General features: G+C 40.8%; 1 protein-coding gene across 1 annotated transcript; it reads left to right on the top strand.

Moving 5' to 3' along the window:
* The first annotated feature begins 6,488 nt into the window (after positions 1-6,488).
* LOC115921227 lies at positions 6,489-8,603 on the top strand. The gene is made up of 3 exons (XM_030978491.1): positions 6,489-6,746; positions 7,184-7,495; positions 8,160-8,603. Exons 1-3 carry the CDS (start codon positions 6,498-6,500, stop codon positions 8,601-8,603), a joined length of 1,005 nt encoding a protein of 334 aa, XP_030834351.1. The 5' UTR covers positions 6,489-6,497.
* Positions 8,604-15,929: the final 7,326 nt, after the last annotated feature.

The following is a 15,929-nucleotide window of genomic DNA, read 5'->3' as shown; positions in this document are numbered from 1 at the left end:
TCACAAAGATGGAATGGATACAGAGCGAGAGGGGTGGGCGAAAGCTCCTCCTGGGAGGATACATGTACGTCAAGCAAAAAGATTTGGCAGATGGGTACGAGGGCTTTGAATGTGAGCTACGAAGGAACACACGACAATGCAGAGCAAAAATTAAGGTAAGCATCAAACGTACCAACATATTGTGGAGTGAATGACTTGTACCAACCGTTTATTACAATACATAAGTCCCAGAGCCTATTGGTTCTACGCCACAGCCCATTGTCTAATATATTACCAATATGAAAATGATTAAGGTTGAACAGAGCCTAACAATTCATATAATAATTTCAATTTTTTTAAATGGACACTAGCATAGCATAAATTTAAGTTAAAACTTTAGACGCACGGCTTCCTAGGACCAGTGATCTCTTTGGTCAATATAATTAATGGACAGTCGGCTCAAAAGGGTTGTTCCCCTAAACAGCTCCTTATAAATTCTTAACTGCAAACTTTTAAACGAATTCACCTAGACACAACTGTGTCCGTTTTTCTTACGTAACGTTTCCATAAAAATCAGAGGTCGCCATTGAGTCATAATTGACTCAACACACCTTAACCCTAATAAGGCCGGGGGGGGGGGGGCAGAGGGGGCACGTCCCCCCCCCTCCCCCCCCCCCCGCCGCTCAAAAATATGTTAAAATCAGCCCTAAATTCGCCAAAATGTACTGAAAAACAGAGACGTGCCCACGGGCCCCAAAATTCAATAATTGTTTGTAATAAAAAAAAATATAAATTAAAAAAAAAAAAAAATATATTATATATATATATATATACAAATGCCTGACCTAAAAAGTTGACCCCAACGAAACAAAATGTCAAATTTACAATTTTCGTGACCAAAAAAAAAAGTGTCCGCTTACCAAACCCCCCCCCCCCCCGCTTTTTTCTGCGATTTTTATGGGACCCAAAAAAAAGTTATCTCCGCTTACCCCCCCCCCCCCCTCCCCCCCCCCCCCCCCCGTTTATTCAGCGGCTGGCTGAGTCGTTGCGTTTTGGGGGACTAAAACAAAAATATTTATATGTTCTCTTACCCCCCCCCCCGTGTGCCCCCCATATACCTCCCGGGAAGAAATTCCTGGATCCGCCCCTGGGCATTATGCCCCCCCCCCCTCCACGATTTTCTAATTGTTCGGGAACGCATATGGATGGCGCCCCGACGCTCGCTGACCTTTTTCTTTCGAGTCTTGCGCATCTTTAAAAGAATGTTTTTGAAAATCGGATGCTTAAATATGAATAATATATGATTTATGGGTAAAATGTGATTTATGACCTTATTTGCATAAATTACCATAAATATGCAAATAAGTGAATTTTTCAAAAAATTGAAATTATCATAATATTGTATAATACACTTCACTTGACATGCGTGCAAATTTTCGCGGAGATCGGCCGTTTCACGGCAGCGATCTTAAGGGGGCATAATCACCCCCCCCCCCCCCGGCCGTATTAAGAACTCAAAAAGTGATTCGGTAACATTGTTGAAGGTTGATTAAAAAACGGTGTAATTTTTGTATGAAATGTTACTTATTATATTCCTTTTACCGTACTTACAGGCAAAAATCCTGAGAAAATTCTTAAACCACAAATAAATGCACGGTTTTCTTTGAAGCGGACACTGAGTAACACCCTTTAACAGTGATTAACAGTAAATTCTCCCAACCATTTTTGAATTTTCCAAACCGTTTTTCCATGAAAATAAGACATAAGACAGGCTTTTTAAAATCTTTCAACACTAAAATGTCTGGAATGTTATGAAGAGCCAGTTTGTTGCAATCGTCACAAGACGATGTACTTTCACCTGAAATGTAATTAAATTGTGATAATATAGTTGGGAGAATTAAGGAATCGATCAGTGAGATCAGTTTTTCCCAATGGTTATCATTAATAATGGTCCGTTTTCACTCAAACTTTCAGATTATCTTTAATTGTACATCTAGCAATGAAGTCACTGCCTTAGCACCATTTTCTCTCATATAAACAATGTTACCAAGTCCCTTTAAAGACCGAAAAATAAATGATTCGCAAGATCAATGTCATTGCTGTAGCTAAGGACAGCCAAATTGATGATTTTCCGCACTATATGCAAACATCACACTCGGAGAGGACCTCCTTGCAGTGGTATTTTCAGAGGAGGGGAGGGGGTGGGCTGGCATTGCCTACCATAAGCACAAGGTAAAGGGGATAAAATAAGAATCACAGTTTAAACTTCATGAAATTAGTGTCGTTGCTTCAGTTCATAGAGGAACCGTAAGCTTATTAATGATCTACTGAGATCGTAATCAATTACTTAACGGTTATAGCTGAGCACAAGATTAAACAAATAACCACATTAAAATATTACTTAAAATTTGGAGACCGGCCTAAAACGCAAACATTTTCCGTAATATGCGTTGCCACCCCACTTTTCAGTGACGATGTTTCCATCATTTCATGGTTGACTGAGCGCAAACAAAGGAAAAAAATTATTAAGTCATAAAGGTATTTCTTTACTTCTTGTTGTTGAAAGAAACTAAAGACGGCAAGCTAGTCAGTTACCTTCCCCCACATCGTATTTATTAGGTTATGCTTGAGTGAGCACAAATTAAAGATAGAATACAAAAAATGCAATGTCATATTAAACAATAAAGGACATCAATTTGTTTATGAATAGCGACCCCGATTTCGTATTATGAATAGCGGTCCTTAAGAGTAATGACCCCTAGATGTGAATTATGAATAGCGACCCTTATCTCACTTTATGAATAGCGGTCCTCAAGAATAACAGTCCTCACGCTTTTGTGAATAGTGGCCCTCTTTCCGTTTTATGAATAGCGGTTCTTCACGTATCGGAAGTTCCACGTAATAAATCGCGGTCCTTATGACTAGTGAGGTTACACTCCGAGCCAGCATGTTTATTAAGGGAAAAACATACAATCACACAAACACACAAACAAGAGAGGAATAGCCACATTTCAAAGGTGATGTAAATGAGTACCTGGTAGGAATTAATTCGTTGAAATGCTAGAGCGCCGCAGTGGCCGCCTTGCTAAAGCAAGGGTAATAATCGGGGCAGCGCCAGGAGCGTCACAACGTGACAGACATGTGCGCTATATAAGAAGCCACCATTATTAATATTATTATGAAGTAATGGATGGAGGTCAACGACCTTCTGAAAAACATTGTTCTACAATAAAGGAAGCAATGACATACATTTTAGGAATAAACATGGTTATTTTGTCTTTAATTTGTGCACAGTCAAACATGACATATAGGTCCAATATGATAAAAGTAACTGACAAGATATACCAAGTTTAATTTCTGTCCATATTAAATGAAATAGAGATATTAAGATTTGTTTTTGTTGTTAATGTTATTTTTTGTTCATTCTCGCTGACCTGAAGTTAGAATTGTGATTATTTTGTTCTTTAACTTGTGATCAGTCATCCATGAACTAACGGATGTTAAGCAGGGTAACAGGAGGTCATCGATGGGTGTGCATGGTGTTCGCATTCAGAGCTGACAAATCATCAATTTGACAGTCTCACTACAATTAAGCAAAGGCATTAATGTAGCTAATTTTCCAAATTTTGTCTTTAAAGATAGTATCACACATTTGCAAGCCCTCAAAATCTCGATGAGATTTTTTCTGCAGATGGCTTGTGATATGCAATACAATTTTTGAACAATACTCTGAAAGATTTAGAGCTCAACCCCTTCCAGTTATGAAGTAGGAAACAAAAATGTAATCAATTATTTTCTTTTATTTTCCTCATTTTCTATTACGGCGTCTACCAGACGCTTTAAGAAGGAAAATATTAAAATTGTCATTAATAATATTTTCAGTAATAATAATGACATTACATTATCGATAACATTGTGTCGTATCCGCACTCCTCTCCAATTTGCTCAGAAAATGTAATCAACTTAATTCTCTTCGTTGTTGATGACGGAATAGATTTCTTCCATACAAGGATTGGATAGGAAAACACATTTGAAATAGTATATTTAGGGTGCATGTATAACTGAAAATTTTGTCTAAGGAAAATAAAGATTTCTGATTTTTAGTACAGAGTAGAAGGGAGGGGAGTTTGCAACTTAAACAAAATAAAATCTTATCTTTAATCGGAATTCATTTAAACTTTCACCGACCCATTCCTCTCATTTACCTGCTTGATTAAGTATGACTGGCTACTTCTGGTTTCCACACAAATATTTCTGTAAAACCACAGATACAATCCTGTTAAAGGTACTATTCCCATTTGCAGGCCAAAAAATGAAAAGGTTAAATTCCAACGGCATTTGAAAGATAATACTAATTTAGAACTCTCCTAAAAAACGGGGGTTTGAAAATGTCTTTAAGTGGGAAAATAACCATATTAGTTGTCGAATCGACTTAAGAGCTATAGAGCCAGTAAGTAACAGTCTGATTTTCAGACCATTGTACCGAATGGTCGTACGTTTTAAGCTGCGCAGTGATTCAATCAGTTTAATTTGGCCATTACAAGAAGTGGGTTATTGATGTAGGCAAATGCTTATGTACCCTTTACAGCTCATTTTATATATGTTATTACCAAAGAAGAAAAAAGGCCAGTCAGTCACTCAATAGTGTCTGACGGTGAAGTCTAGCAAGTAAACGGGTTTCCTTGCATAATTTGAATATTAGGACACTGCTAACGTTTATATTTCACAGATAGGACATACATGACATATTCATAATTCCTACAAAGTTCGACAGCATTAGATGTTTGCTGCAAAAGGGACTATCTTTACGGTTCAAAGGAAATCCAACCCTTGTAACAATTCCATTGCTTTTAAGGAATGAAAGCAGATACATCAGAGAAACAGAATGGCAAAAGTTTGGAATAAATCGGACCAATGATAAGAAAATAATGAATGTTTGATATATGAGATCACTATATACATCCATGCAAATCTCAAATTGGCAATTCTCTCATTGGATTGTGCCGTAGTGACAAATAACCCTTCGTTTGTCTTGTACACAAATATGAAGATTTTTTTTTTCTCCCAAGCGCCTTCATCCTTGGGGCACTACTTAAAATATAATATGGAGAGTATATTATTACAGGTTCTCTAGAAATAATTTTTTGTGTGTAGGAACAAACGGGAAAGGGAGTGTCGTGGTCGAGTGGTTTAAGGCGCTTGACTTGGAGATGCGAAGGTCGAGGGTTCGAATCCCGACACGGCACTAATATCCTTTGGCAAGATATTAACCTGCACTTGCTACTCTCCACCCAGGTGTTAAATGGGTACCCGGTAGGATGCGACCGTCATTGTTGGTCAAACAGTTTTTGAGCGTCATGTAACGCCTGGCTGGAATGCTCCCCAGGGAGTGGAGATTGTGCACACATTGTGTGCGGGTAAGCACTGAATCCAATGACCGGGGTAATAATATATTTGTAAAGCGCTTAGAGACATTTGTATTTAGCGCTATATAAATTAAATTTATTATATTATTATATTATAAAGTTGTCTGCCGCTACTTTATACAGAAAATACCGATTCGGCTAATTCGAAGAGCCCTACCTATATTTGTTTTTATATTTTTATTTATTCATGGTTAAAACAAATACAACTTGTGCCCGCATTCAGCAAAAGCTGTTTTTTCAGCGAGGCCGTGATTACATAAAATTCGAATAAAATATAAAACAATGAAAATATAATTCACAAACAAATATGAAAGTTATAATAAATGAACATATTTACAGAAATTTAACTACAAAATCAAATCATAGTGACAAAGGGGAAAAAACCCAAAACAAACACAAAACAATCAAATAAACAATTAAGTTTGTATCTACGGGATGAAAGTGATTCTAACTTTCAAAAATTCAAACTTTGTTCAATACGCTTCACTAATTTTTCAGGTTTAGTCTTGAGAAGTCACTATATCAATGTTGGACTCCCCGTTAACAAAAAAATCACAAGGAGTTGCTTTTTAGGAAACTTAATTCGTTGTGTTGAGATCAACGTACATGTAGCTATTTAGGGTGAATTGCCGTTTGGTTAACAACCAGCCAGTCTACTATCCACTTGGTCCCATAATAGTTTCGTCTACTTATCGTTAGATCTAGCGGCCATCTAGGACGACAGTCATTCGGTCTAATCCCCAATTAATCTATTACCATTTGGTCTATTATTCATTTTGTCTGATTCCTAGTTTTCTAAATGCCCATTTCGTCTACCATCCATAATGCCTAATAATTAGTGGATGATTAATAGCCTATATATATGGGAATAATGTTTTATCTCTCTCAATCTCTCTCTCTCTCTCTCTCTCTCTCCCCACTTCCTCTCTCTCTCTCTTTTTCTTTTTCTCTAATAGGTCATGGGTGATAACCAATTCCGCGATAGAACGGAGCATAACCATCCGCCTAACCATGGTAGAAGCAATGCTACGAAGGTTAAAGCAGCAACGAAGAGAAGGGCCACTGAGTCCAATGAAACCACAACAGGTGCTTATGGCGACACTATGCGAGGTAACAGAGGAAGGGCGGGCAGCGCTACCATCACTAAACAACATGAGGAGGAATATCCGGAGACAGCGCCAAGAGAACCCAAACGCCCTCCCCATTCCCATGACTGTGGAAGATCTGGAAATCCCTGTAGATCAACGATTGACGCTGGGTGGAGAGCTTTTCCTTTATCACGACTCTGGAAGAAACGACCCTCGCCGGATTTTAGTGTTTACTACGGAAAGGAACCTTCAGGTAAGAACAAGTGTTGGGGTTCATTGCCATTTGGCCTTCTACGGTTCCGCAATTTTAGGAAGTGCTGCAAAAGCATACGTATTGAGTAAAAAAGATTTCAGGATTCATTAGAATGAATTGAAATTGTGAGGTCATCATAAAGATATCCAAATACTTCCTATAAAATTGAAATTGAAATTAAATTAAAATTGGTTATTATTCTCGACAAAGTACAGGATCGGTTCTAGAACAATTCCCCTGAGGGGGTATTGTTCTGATACGACATGATCTCCTATTTCGATTATGTTTTTTAACTATCATGCTATGATAATTAAAAACAGTAAGTAAGTAAATAAAATAGCTTGGAAATAATACATACAATTTTGCAAGTGAAACAGTTTGTTTGTTTGAAATATATAATATTCGATGCAAATGTATTCATTCTGTTTTGCTACTAGTTGCTGTCAACGTCTGAAAGTTGGTTCGCTGATGGCACGTTCAAGGTAGTGCCGACCATCTTCTTCCAGTTGTGGACAATCCACGCCACATATGAGGGACATGTGGTGCCTTTGGTTTATTGCCTCATGCTAAATAAGGACCAGGCGTCATATGCAAGGGTACTAGCAGCACTACAGGAGGGAAGGGCTTTCTACCCAACCAGAATCATGATCGACTACGAATTTGCAGCGAAGAACGCATTTTCCCAGGCATTTCCAAATGCTCACGTTCAAGGATGTCTTTTTCATCTCTGTCAGAGGATACATGAACGGGTATGGTGATATTTATATATTGACAGTTGATCCCTTTTTTTTACCCGCCATTTATTGATCAAATAGTACATTCAAGGCTCATGGCTAAAAAAAAAAAAAAAAATAGTGATACAAATATTAGGTAGAGTTTGAAATTTGAGTAAGTGGACTTGCAAGCCATGATAAATGCTGAGGAGAGAGGGGGGGGGGGAGGATTCTAATAAATATTTTTTCTTTTAATCATCCTTTCAAGCCCAGTAACAAAAACTTTATATGATGATTAGAGGGTAGGGGCTATATCTCTTTTCGATTGTGCCTAAAACTGACCTGGAAAAAACACGGACCTCTAATCGCCAGGGGAGGGGGAGGGGGGAATATAATCGATAGTTATACTGAAAATTGGTAGGCCACAAGGAAGCTGAGTAGGATACAAGCATGTAATTTTCTCCTATAGGAAACGCTCATTGGCGTATAGTCAGGCAAGGGAGAAAATTTCGGGCAGCCCTGGCGGATTCCGGCGAAAAAATAGGGGACAGCGGTTTGTTCCTCCCCCCTCCCCCACACTAAATGAACAGTTACCAATATCTATGCATTTTGCTCAATGGGTAGACAACAAACAATATTTCTGAAGTGTGAAAGGGCTGGTACATGTACTGTTATGAGTTTTTTATATTATTATTTTTAGATCAAGCAAGAAGGGCTGCAGGTGCTCTACAACGAGGATGAGGAGATCCGGACACAGGCGAGAATGATAGGAGCGATTGCATTTGTGCCAGTGGAAGACACCGTGGAGGCGTTTGAAGCCTTGGCAGGCATTGCAAGGGCAGAGCTGCAACCTGTCCTCAATTATTTTGAGGATACTTATGTGGGTCGACCTCAAAGAGCCGCGGGACATGGTCGCCAGGCAGCGAGGTTCCCGCCCATAATGTGGAACATGTTCAATGCGACACTGCAGGGGGAATTTCGCACGAACAATCATGTGGAGGGCTGGCACCGAAGGTTCCAGATCGGCGTCGGTGCCGACCACCCCTCGTTTTGGCAGTTTTTGACCTGCCTAAAACGGGAACATGCCATGAACGAAGTAACGATCGGACAAGCGCAAGCTGGAATGGGCGCCTCCCGCACGTAGGAGAGTGTACCAAGATACCAATCTCCGGCTCATCAGGCTCGTTACTAATTACCATGGGAGAGACATTGTAGATTTTTTGAGGGGCGTGTCCCATAATCTTCACTAACGATCAGTCACCTATGCTATTGTACAGTTTTTGATCAGTCCAGGTGAATTGTTTTTAACATGCAGGACCTCCCATTTACTTGGCATTACATTATATGGGATGTTTTGTTTTACATTAAGAGATGTGTTACGTATACATTGTTGAATACAGAATGATATCATTTGATATCTTCTTTTTGTATGCATTTGATCGTTTTCAGGATAAAAGTTTCTATTTTTTTTATTCTCTTTTTTACTGTTTCATGTTTATATGATAAGCATGATTAGCATCGGGCAAGCGCAAGCTGGAATGGCGCCTCCCGCACGTAGGAGAGTGTACCAAGATACCAATCTCCGGCTCATCAGGCTCGTTACTAATTACCATGGGAGAGACATTGTAGATTTTTTGAGGGGCGTGTCCCATAATCTTCACTAACGATCAGTCACCTATGCTATTGTACAGTTTTTGATCATTCCAGGTGAATTGTTTTAACATGCAGGACCTCCCATTTACTTGGCATTACATTATATGGGATTTTTTGTTTTACATTAAGAGATGTGTTACGTATATACATTGTTGAATACAGAATGATATCATTTGATATCTTCTTTTTTTATGCATTTGATTGTTTTCAGGATAAAAGTTTCTAGTTTTTTTTTAATTCTCTTTTTTTACTGTTTCATGTTTATATGATGCATGATTGTGATGATCTTTGCCTCTGAGTTTTACTTTGGGATGTCAGAACTCTGTTTTTAGTACATGACTTTGATAAGTCTCCTCCTTTGGCTTCCTTCAAGACAGCAGGAAGGTGTTTTATTTGTGTTAATGTATCATTAATATTTATCATGTTTATCCTCTTCAAATATGGTTTTGGGCAATACGCGCCAAAATTTGCTGGACAGAAGTTTATCGTTGCAGAAAAAAGCTCTTCGTATTAATCGCAACTCTCAGTCGCGTTCCCTTACAAATCCTATATTCTTTGAAAATAGCATGTTAATAATTAATGACCTCTATCTCTTCCAGTTAGGCCAGTTTTTGTAAACTAACAGTAATGACATGCTCTCAATTTTATTCATGATGTGTTCCTCCCCCCACCCCCCTACAAAAAAATTACATTGTGGTGACTTTCATTTACCTCTTCTAAATACATTTATCTATGCCGGTCTCAAATTTTGGAACTTTTCACGTATTTGTACTAAACTTGCCCCATCACTCCATTCTTTTAAGCGAAAAGCGAACTCGTTTCTTTTACAATCTTATAAAACATATTAAATCTTCGCGTAGTCAACTCGTGTTTCACTCCCCCCCCCCCCCCCCCCCACAGATTGCGTTTTGTGACCTTTCATATAATGTCAGTCTTCGTCCTATGTCTCTGTTGATCATGTTCACCCAGACGTAGGAAAGCATGTTTTTATACATTTTTAAATTATGAATTTATAATTCATAAGTTCTCATTTCACAATTTCAGATTAATCTGTTTTGTCTCCAAATGTATATGTATTTATTCCATATGTTTATACTACCGTCTTTTGAGGGATCCACATTCTACAAATCCCGCTTCTCAGTAGATCCCTCCATTTTCACAGTTTTTACTTTTAAACAAACGAAACATCACTTACAGCACATGTATACATTCTTTTGTAATTTAATTAATGATTTTCAAAATGATTTATGTAATTGATTTCTTGTCATAATTGTTTATATTGATAGTTCTGTTGGAAGTGAAAATAAAACTGAAAATTGAAACACTGTTTGAAATGCTATTAAAGTTATTCACTTGTGATAGAGAATGTAAATAGTTAAAATATTGCATCTTGTATGTCAATTTACCTCCGCAACATTTTAAGTTCAATACCTTTTCTTTTATATAAAGAATGATGACAAAACAAGAATAGGATTTTCACCACAATAACTCGTACACTAGAGAACCATAAACAGCTAAACAAAAAATAAATTTTAAGCACAGTCTAAGTAGACATATTCCTTTGCTTCCAGAATTCATGAAAAGTCAAAGTTTTAGGAGACTTGGAGGCCACACTGAATAACGTCAAACAAAGCTGGCGGGAAGCGAACATCGTCACTAATGCTTAAGCGTCCCTTCGATTTTTAATCTCTGTTAAACTCGTTAAGAACAAAAACTTTTCAATTTCATACGGTTCATAGAATTACCATGACCACGTTTCAGGGGGAAAATAAAGTAAAAATGCCTGCTTTAACCTTTTCTGAGATGGAGGTAGTGGATGTTTCTATCTTTCATATGGCCTAGAGTTTGAAAAAGTTTCACAAATTAAAAATTAGAAAATTATGATTTGTTGAAGGTGCAAACACAAATATGCAACTCCGTGACGTGTCTTGTGAGCTCCCCGCCTATTTGCCCTGTGCTAGAAAACTTTAAAAAAAAATCTGTATTCTTCCTTAACAAATTTTCCACATACATTCACCCAAAATATAATTAAATATAATTATTGCAAATATGTTTATACACAACCCCTGTACGAAACAAATCTATGCCGTCATAAATAACTAAGAAAATGAAAGTTCATGACATTTTCTCTAAATAGCAATTTGAAGCGGAGCTCGCATTATACGTCACAGTGTTGCAAATTCCCTGGGTGTGATTGTCCTCGGAGGTAATGGTGTTTCGAGGGGGGGGGGTAATTGTCCTCGGGGGGGGGGGGGTAGTTGTCCTCGGGGGGTAGTTTTCCGGGGGGTAGTGTCCTCGGGGGGTAATTGTCCTCGGGGGTAGTTGTCCATGGGGGGTAATTGTCCTGGGGGGTAGTTGTCCTCGGGGGTAATTGTCCTCGGGGGGTAGTTGTCCTCGGGGGGTAATTGTCCTGGGGGGTAGTTGTCCTCGGGGGGTAGTTCCGGGGGGGGTAGTTGTCCTCGGGGGGTAATTGTCCTGAGGGGTAGTTGTCCTCGGGGGGTAGTAGTTTCCGGGGGGTGGTGTTGTCCTCGGGGGGAATTGTCCTCGGGGGTAGTTGTCCTCGGGGGGTAGTTTTTCGGGGGGTAAATTTCCGGGGGGTAATTGTCCTTGGGGGGTAATTGTCCTCGGGGGGTAATTCTCCGGGGGGTAATTTTCCGGGGGGTAATTGTCCATGGGGGTAATTGTCCTCAGGGGTAATTCTCCGGGGGGTAATTTTCCAGGGGGTAATTGTCCTTGGGGGGTAGTTTTCCGGGGGGTAATTTTCCGGGGGGTGATTGCCCAGGGGGTAATTGTCCTGATACGGGTTCCATATATCAACCACGCAGTTGGGCCCACATATGTTATTGCTATACTGTGGTACTCATTTCAGTGGGGTCCATTTGCCCACGGGTGGTCCATATATCCACCACGCAGTGGACCCACATATGTTATTGCTATACTGTGCTACTCATTTCAGTGGGGTCCATTTTGCCACGGAGTGGTGCATATATCCACCACGCAGTTGGACCCAATATGTTATTGCTATACTGTGGTACTCATTTCAGTGGGGTCCATTGTGCCACGGAGTGGTCCATATATCCACCACGCAGTTGGAACCACACATATGTTACTGCTTTACTGTAGTACTCATTTCAGTTGTGTCCATTTTGCCACGGAGTGGTCCATATATCCACCACGCAGTTGGACCCACATATGTTATTGCTATTCTGTGCTACTCATTTCAGTGGGGTTCATTTTGCCTCGGAGTGGTCCATATATCCACACGCAGTTGGGCCCACATATGTTATTGCTATACTGTGGTACTCATTTCAGAAGGGTCCATTTTGCCACGGAGTGGTCCATATATCCACCACGCAGTTGGACCCAGATATGTTATTGCTACACTGTGGTAATCTTTTCAGTGGGATCCATTTTGCCACGGAGTGGTCCATATATCTACACGCAGTTGGACGACATTTTTAATTGCTATACTTTGGTACTCATTTCAGTGGGGTCCATTTTGCCACGGAGTGACCCACATATGTTATTTCTATACTGTGGTACTCATTTCAGTGGGGTCCATTTTGCCACGGAGTGGTCCATATATCCACCACGCAGTTGGACCCAGATATGTATTGCTACACTGTGGTACTCTTTTCAGTGGGATCCATTTTGCCACGGAGTGGTCCTATATCCACCACGCAGTTGGACCGACATTTGTTATTGCTATACTTTGGTACTCATTTCAGTGGAGTCCATTTTGCCACGGAGTGGTCCATATATCCACCACGCAGTTGGACCCAGATATGTTATTGCTACACTGTGGTACTCTTGTTAGTGGGATCCATTTTGAAACGGAGTGGTCCATATATCCACCACGCAGTTGGACCGACATTTGTTATTGCTATACTTTGGTACTCATTTCAGTGGGGTCCATTTGCCACGGAGTGACCCACATATGTTATTGCTATACTGTGGTACTCATTTCAGTGGGGTCCATTTTGCCACGGAGTGGTCCATATATCCACCACGCAGTTGGCCCACATATGTTATGCTATACTGTGCTATCATTTCAGTGGGGTCCATTTTGCCACGGAGTCGTCCATATATCCACCACGCAGTTGGGCCAACATATGTTATTGCTATACTGTAGTACTCATTTCAGCGGGGTCCATTTTGCCACGGAGTGTGGTCCATATATCCACCACGCAGTTGGGCCCACATATGTTATTGCTATACTGTGGTACTCATTTCAGTGGGGTCCATTTTGCCACGGAGTGGTCCATATATCCACCACGCAGTTGGACCCAGATATGTTAATGCTACACTGTGGTACTCTTTTCACTGGGATCCATTTTGTCACGGAGTGGTCCATATATCCACCACGCAGTTGGGCCCACATATGTTATTGCTATACTTTTGTACTCATTTCAGTGGGGTCCATTTTGCCACAGAGTGGTCCATATATCCACCACGCAGTTGGACCCAGATATGTTATTGCTACACTGTGGTAATCTTTTCAGTGGGATCCATTTTGCCACGGAGTGGTCCATATATCTACCACGCAGTTGGACCGACATTTTAATTGCTATACTTTGGTACTCATTTCAGTGGGGTCCATTTTGCCACGTAGTGACCCACATATGTTATTTCTATACTGTGGTACTCATTTCAGTGGGGTCCATTTTGCCACGGAGTGGTCCATATATCCACCACGCAGTTGGACCCAGATATGTTATTGCTACACTGTGGTACTCTTTTCAGTGGGATCCATTTTGCCACGGAGTGGTCCATATATCCACCACGCAGTTGGACCGACATTTGTTATTGCTATACTTTGGTACTCATTTCAGTGGAGTCCATTTTGCCACGGAGTGGTCCATATATCCACCACGCAGTTGGACCCAGATATGTTATTGCTACACTGTGGTACTCTTGTTAGTGGGATCCATTTTGAAACGGAGTGGTCCATATATCCACCACGCAGTGGACCGACATTTGTTATTGCTATACTTTGGTACTCATTTCAGTGGGGTCCATTTTGCCACGGAGTGACCCACATATGTTATTGCTATACTGTGGTACTCATTTAAGTGGGGTCCATTTTGCCACGGAGTGGTCCATATATCCACCACGCAGTTGGGCCCACATATGTTATTGCTATACTGTGCTACTCATTTCAGTGGGGTCCATTTTGCCACGGAGTCGGCCATATATCCACCACGCAGTTGGGCCAACATATGTTATTGCTATACTGTAGTACTCATTTCAGCGGGGTCCATTTTGCCACGGAGTGGTCCATATATCCACCACGCAGTTGGGCCCACATATGTTATTGCTATACTGTGGTACTCATTTCAGTTGGGTCCATTTTGCCACGGAGTGGTCCATATATCCACCACGCAATTGGACCCAGATATGTTATTGCTACACTGTGGTACTCTTTTCACTGGGATCCATTTTGTCACGGAGTGGTCCATATATCCACCACGCAGTTGGGCCCACATATGTTATTGCTATACTTTTGTACTCATTTCAGTGGGGTCCATTTTGCCACAGAGTGGTCCATATATCAACCACGCAGTTGGACCCACATATGCTATTGCTATACTGTGGTACTCATTTCAGTGGGGTCCATTTTGCCACGGAGTGGTCCATATATCCACCACGCAGTTGGACCCACATATGTTATTGCTATACTGTGCTACTCATTTCAGTGGGGTCCATTTTGCCACGGAGTGGTCCATATATCCACCACGCAGTTGGGCCCACATATGTTATTGCTATACTTGGTACTCATTTCAGTGGGGTCCATTTTGCCACGGAAGTGGTCCAAATATCCACCACGCAGTTGGGCCCACATATGTTATTTCTATACTGTGCTACTCATTTCAGTGGGGTCCATTTTGCACGGAGTGGTCCATATATCCACCACGCAGTTGGACCCACATATGTTATTGCTATACTGTGGTACTCATTTCAGTGGGGTCCATTTTGCCACGGAGTGGTCCATATATCCACCACGCAGTTGGGCCCACATATGTTATTGCTATACTTTGGTACTCATTTCAGTGGGGTCCATTTTGCCACGGAGTGGTCCAATATCCACCACGCAGTTGGGCCCACATATGTTATTTCTATACTGTGCTACTCATTTCAGTGGGGTCCATTTTGCCACGGAGTGGTCCATATATCCACCACGCAGTTGGGCCCACATATGTTATTGCTACACTGTGGTACTCTCTTCAGTGGGATCCATTTTGCCACGGACTGGTTCATATATCCACCACGCAGTTGGACCCACATATCTTATTGCTATACTGTGGTACTCATTTCAGTGGGGTCCATTTTGCCACGGAGTGGTCCATATATCCACCACGCAGTTGGACCCACATATGTTATTGCTATACTGTGGTACTCATTTCAGTGGGGTCCATTGTGCCACGGAGTGGTCAATATATCCAACGCAGTTGGACCCACATATGTTAATGCTTTACTGTAGTACTCATTTGAGTGGGGTCATTTTCCACGGAGTGGTCGATATATCCACCACGCAGTTGGGCCCACATATGTTATTGCTATACTGTGGTACTCATTTCATTAGGGTCCATTGTGCCACGGAGTGGTCCATATATCCTCCACGCAGTTGGACCCACATATGTTATTGCTTTACTGTAGTACTCATTTCAGTGGGGTCTATTTTGCCACGGAGTGACCGACATATGTTATTGCTATACTGTGGTACTCATTTCAGTGGGGTCCATTTTGCCAAGGAGTGGTCCATATATCCACCACGCAGTTGGGCCCACATATGTTATTGCTACACTGTGGTACTCTT

This window comes from Strongylocentrotus purpuratus, unplaced genomic scaffold, assembly GCF_000002235.5.
Source record: "Strongylocentrotus purpuratus isolate Spur 01 unplaced genomic scaffold, Spur_5.0 spur5_scaffold_1, whole genome shotgun sequence".
Classification (NCBI taxonomy): Eukaryota; Metazoa; Echinodermata; class Echinoidea; order Camarodonta; family Strongylocentrotidae; genus Strongylocentrotus; species Strongylocentrotus purpuratus.
The sequence above is the reverse complement of the archived record's forward strand: the minus strand, read 5'-3'. Positions and strand labels throughout refer to the sequence as shown.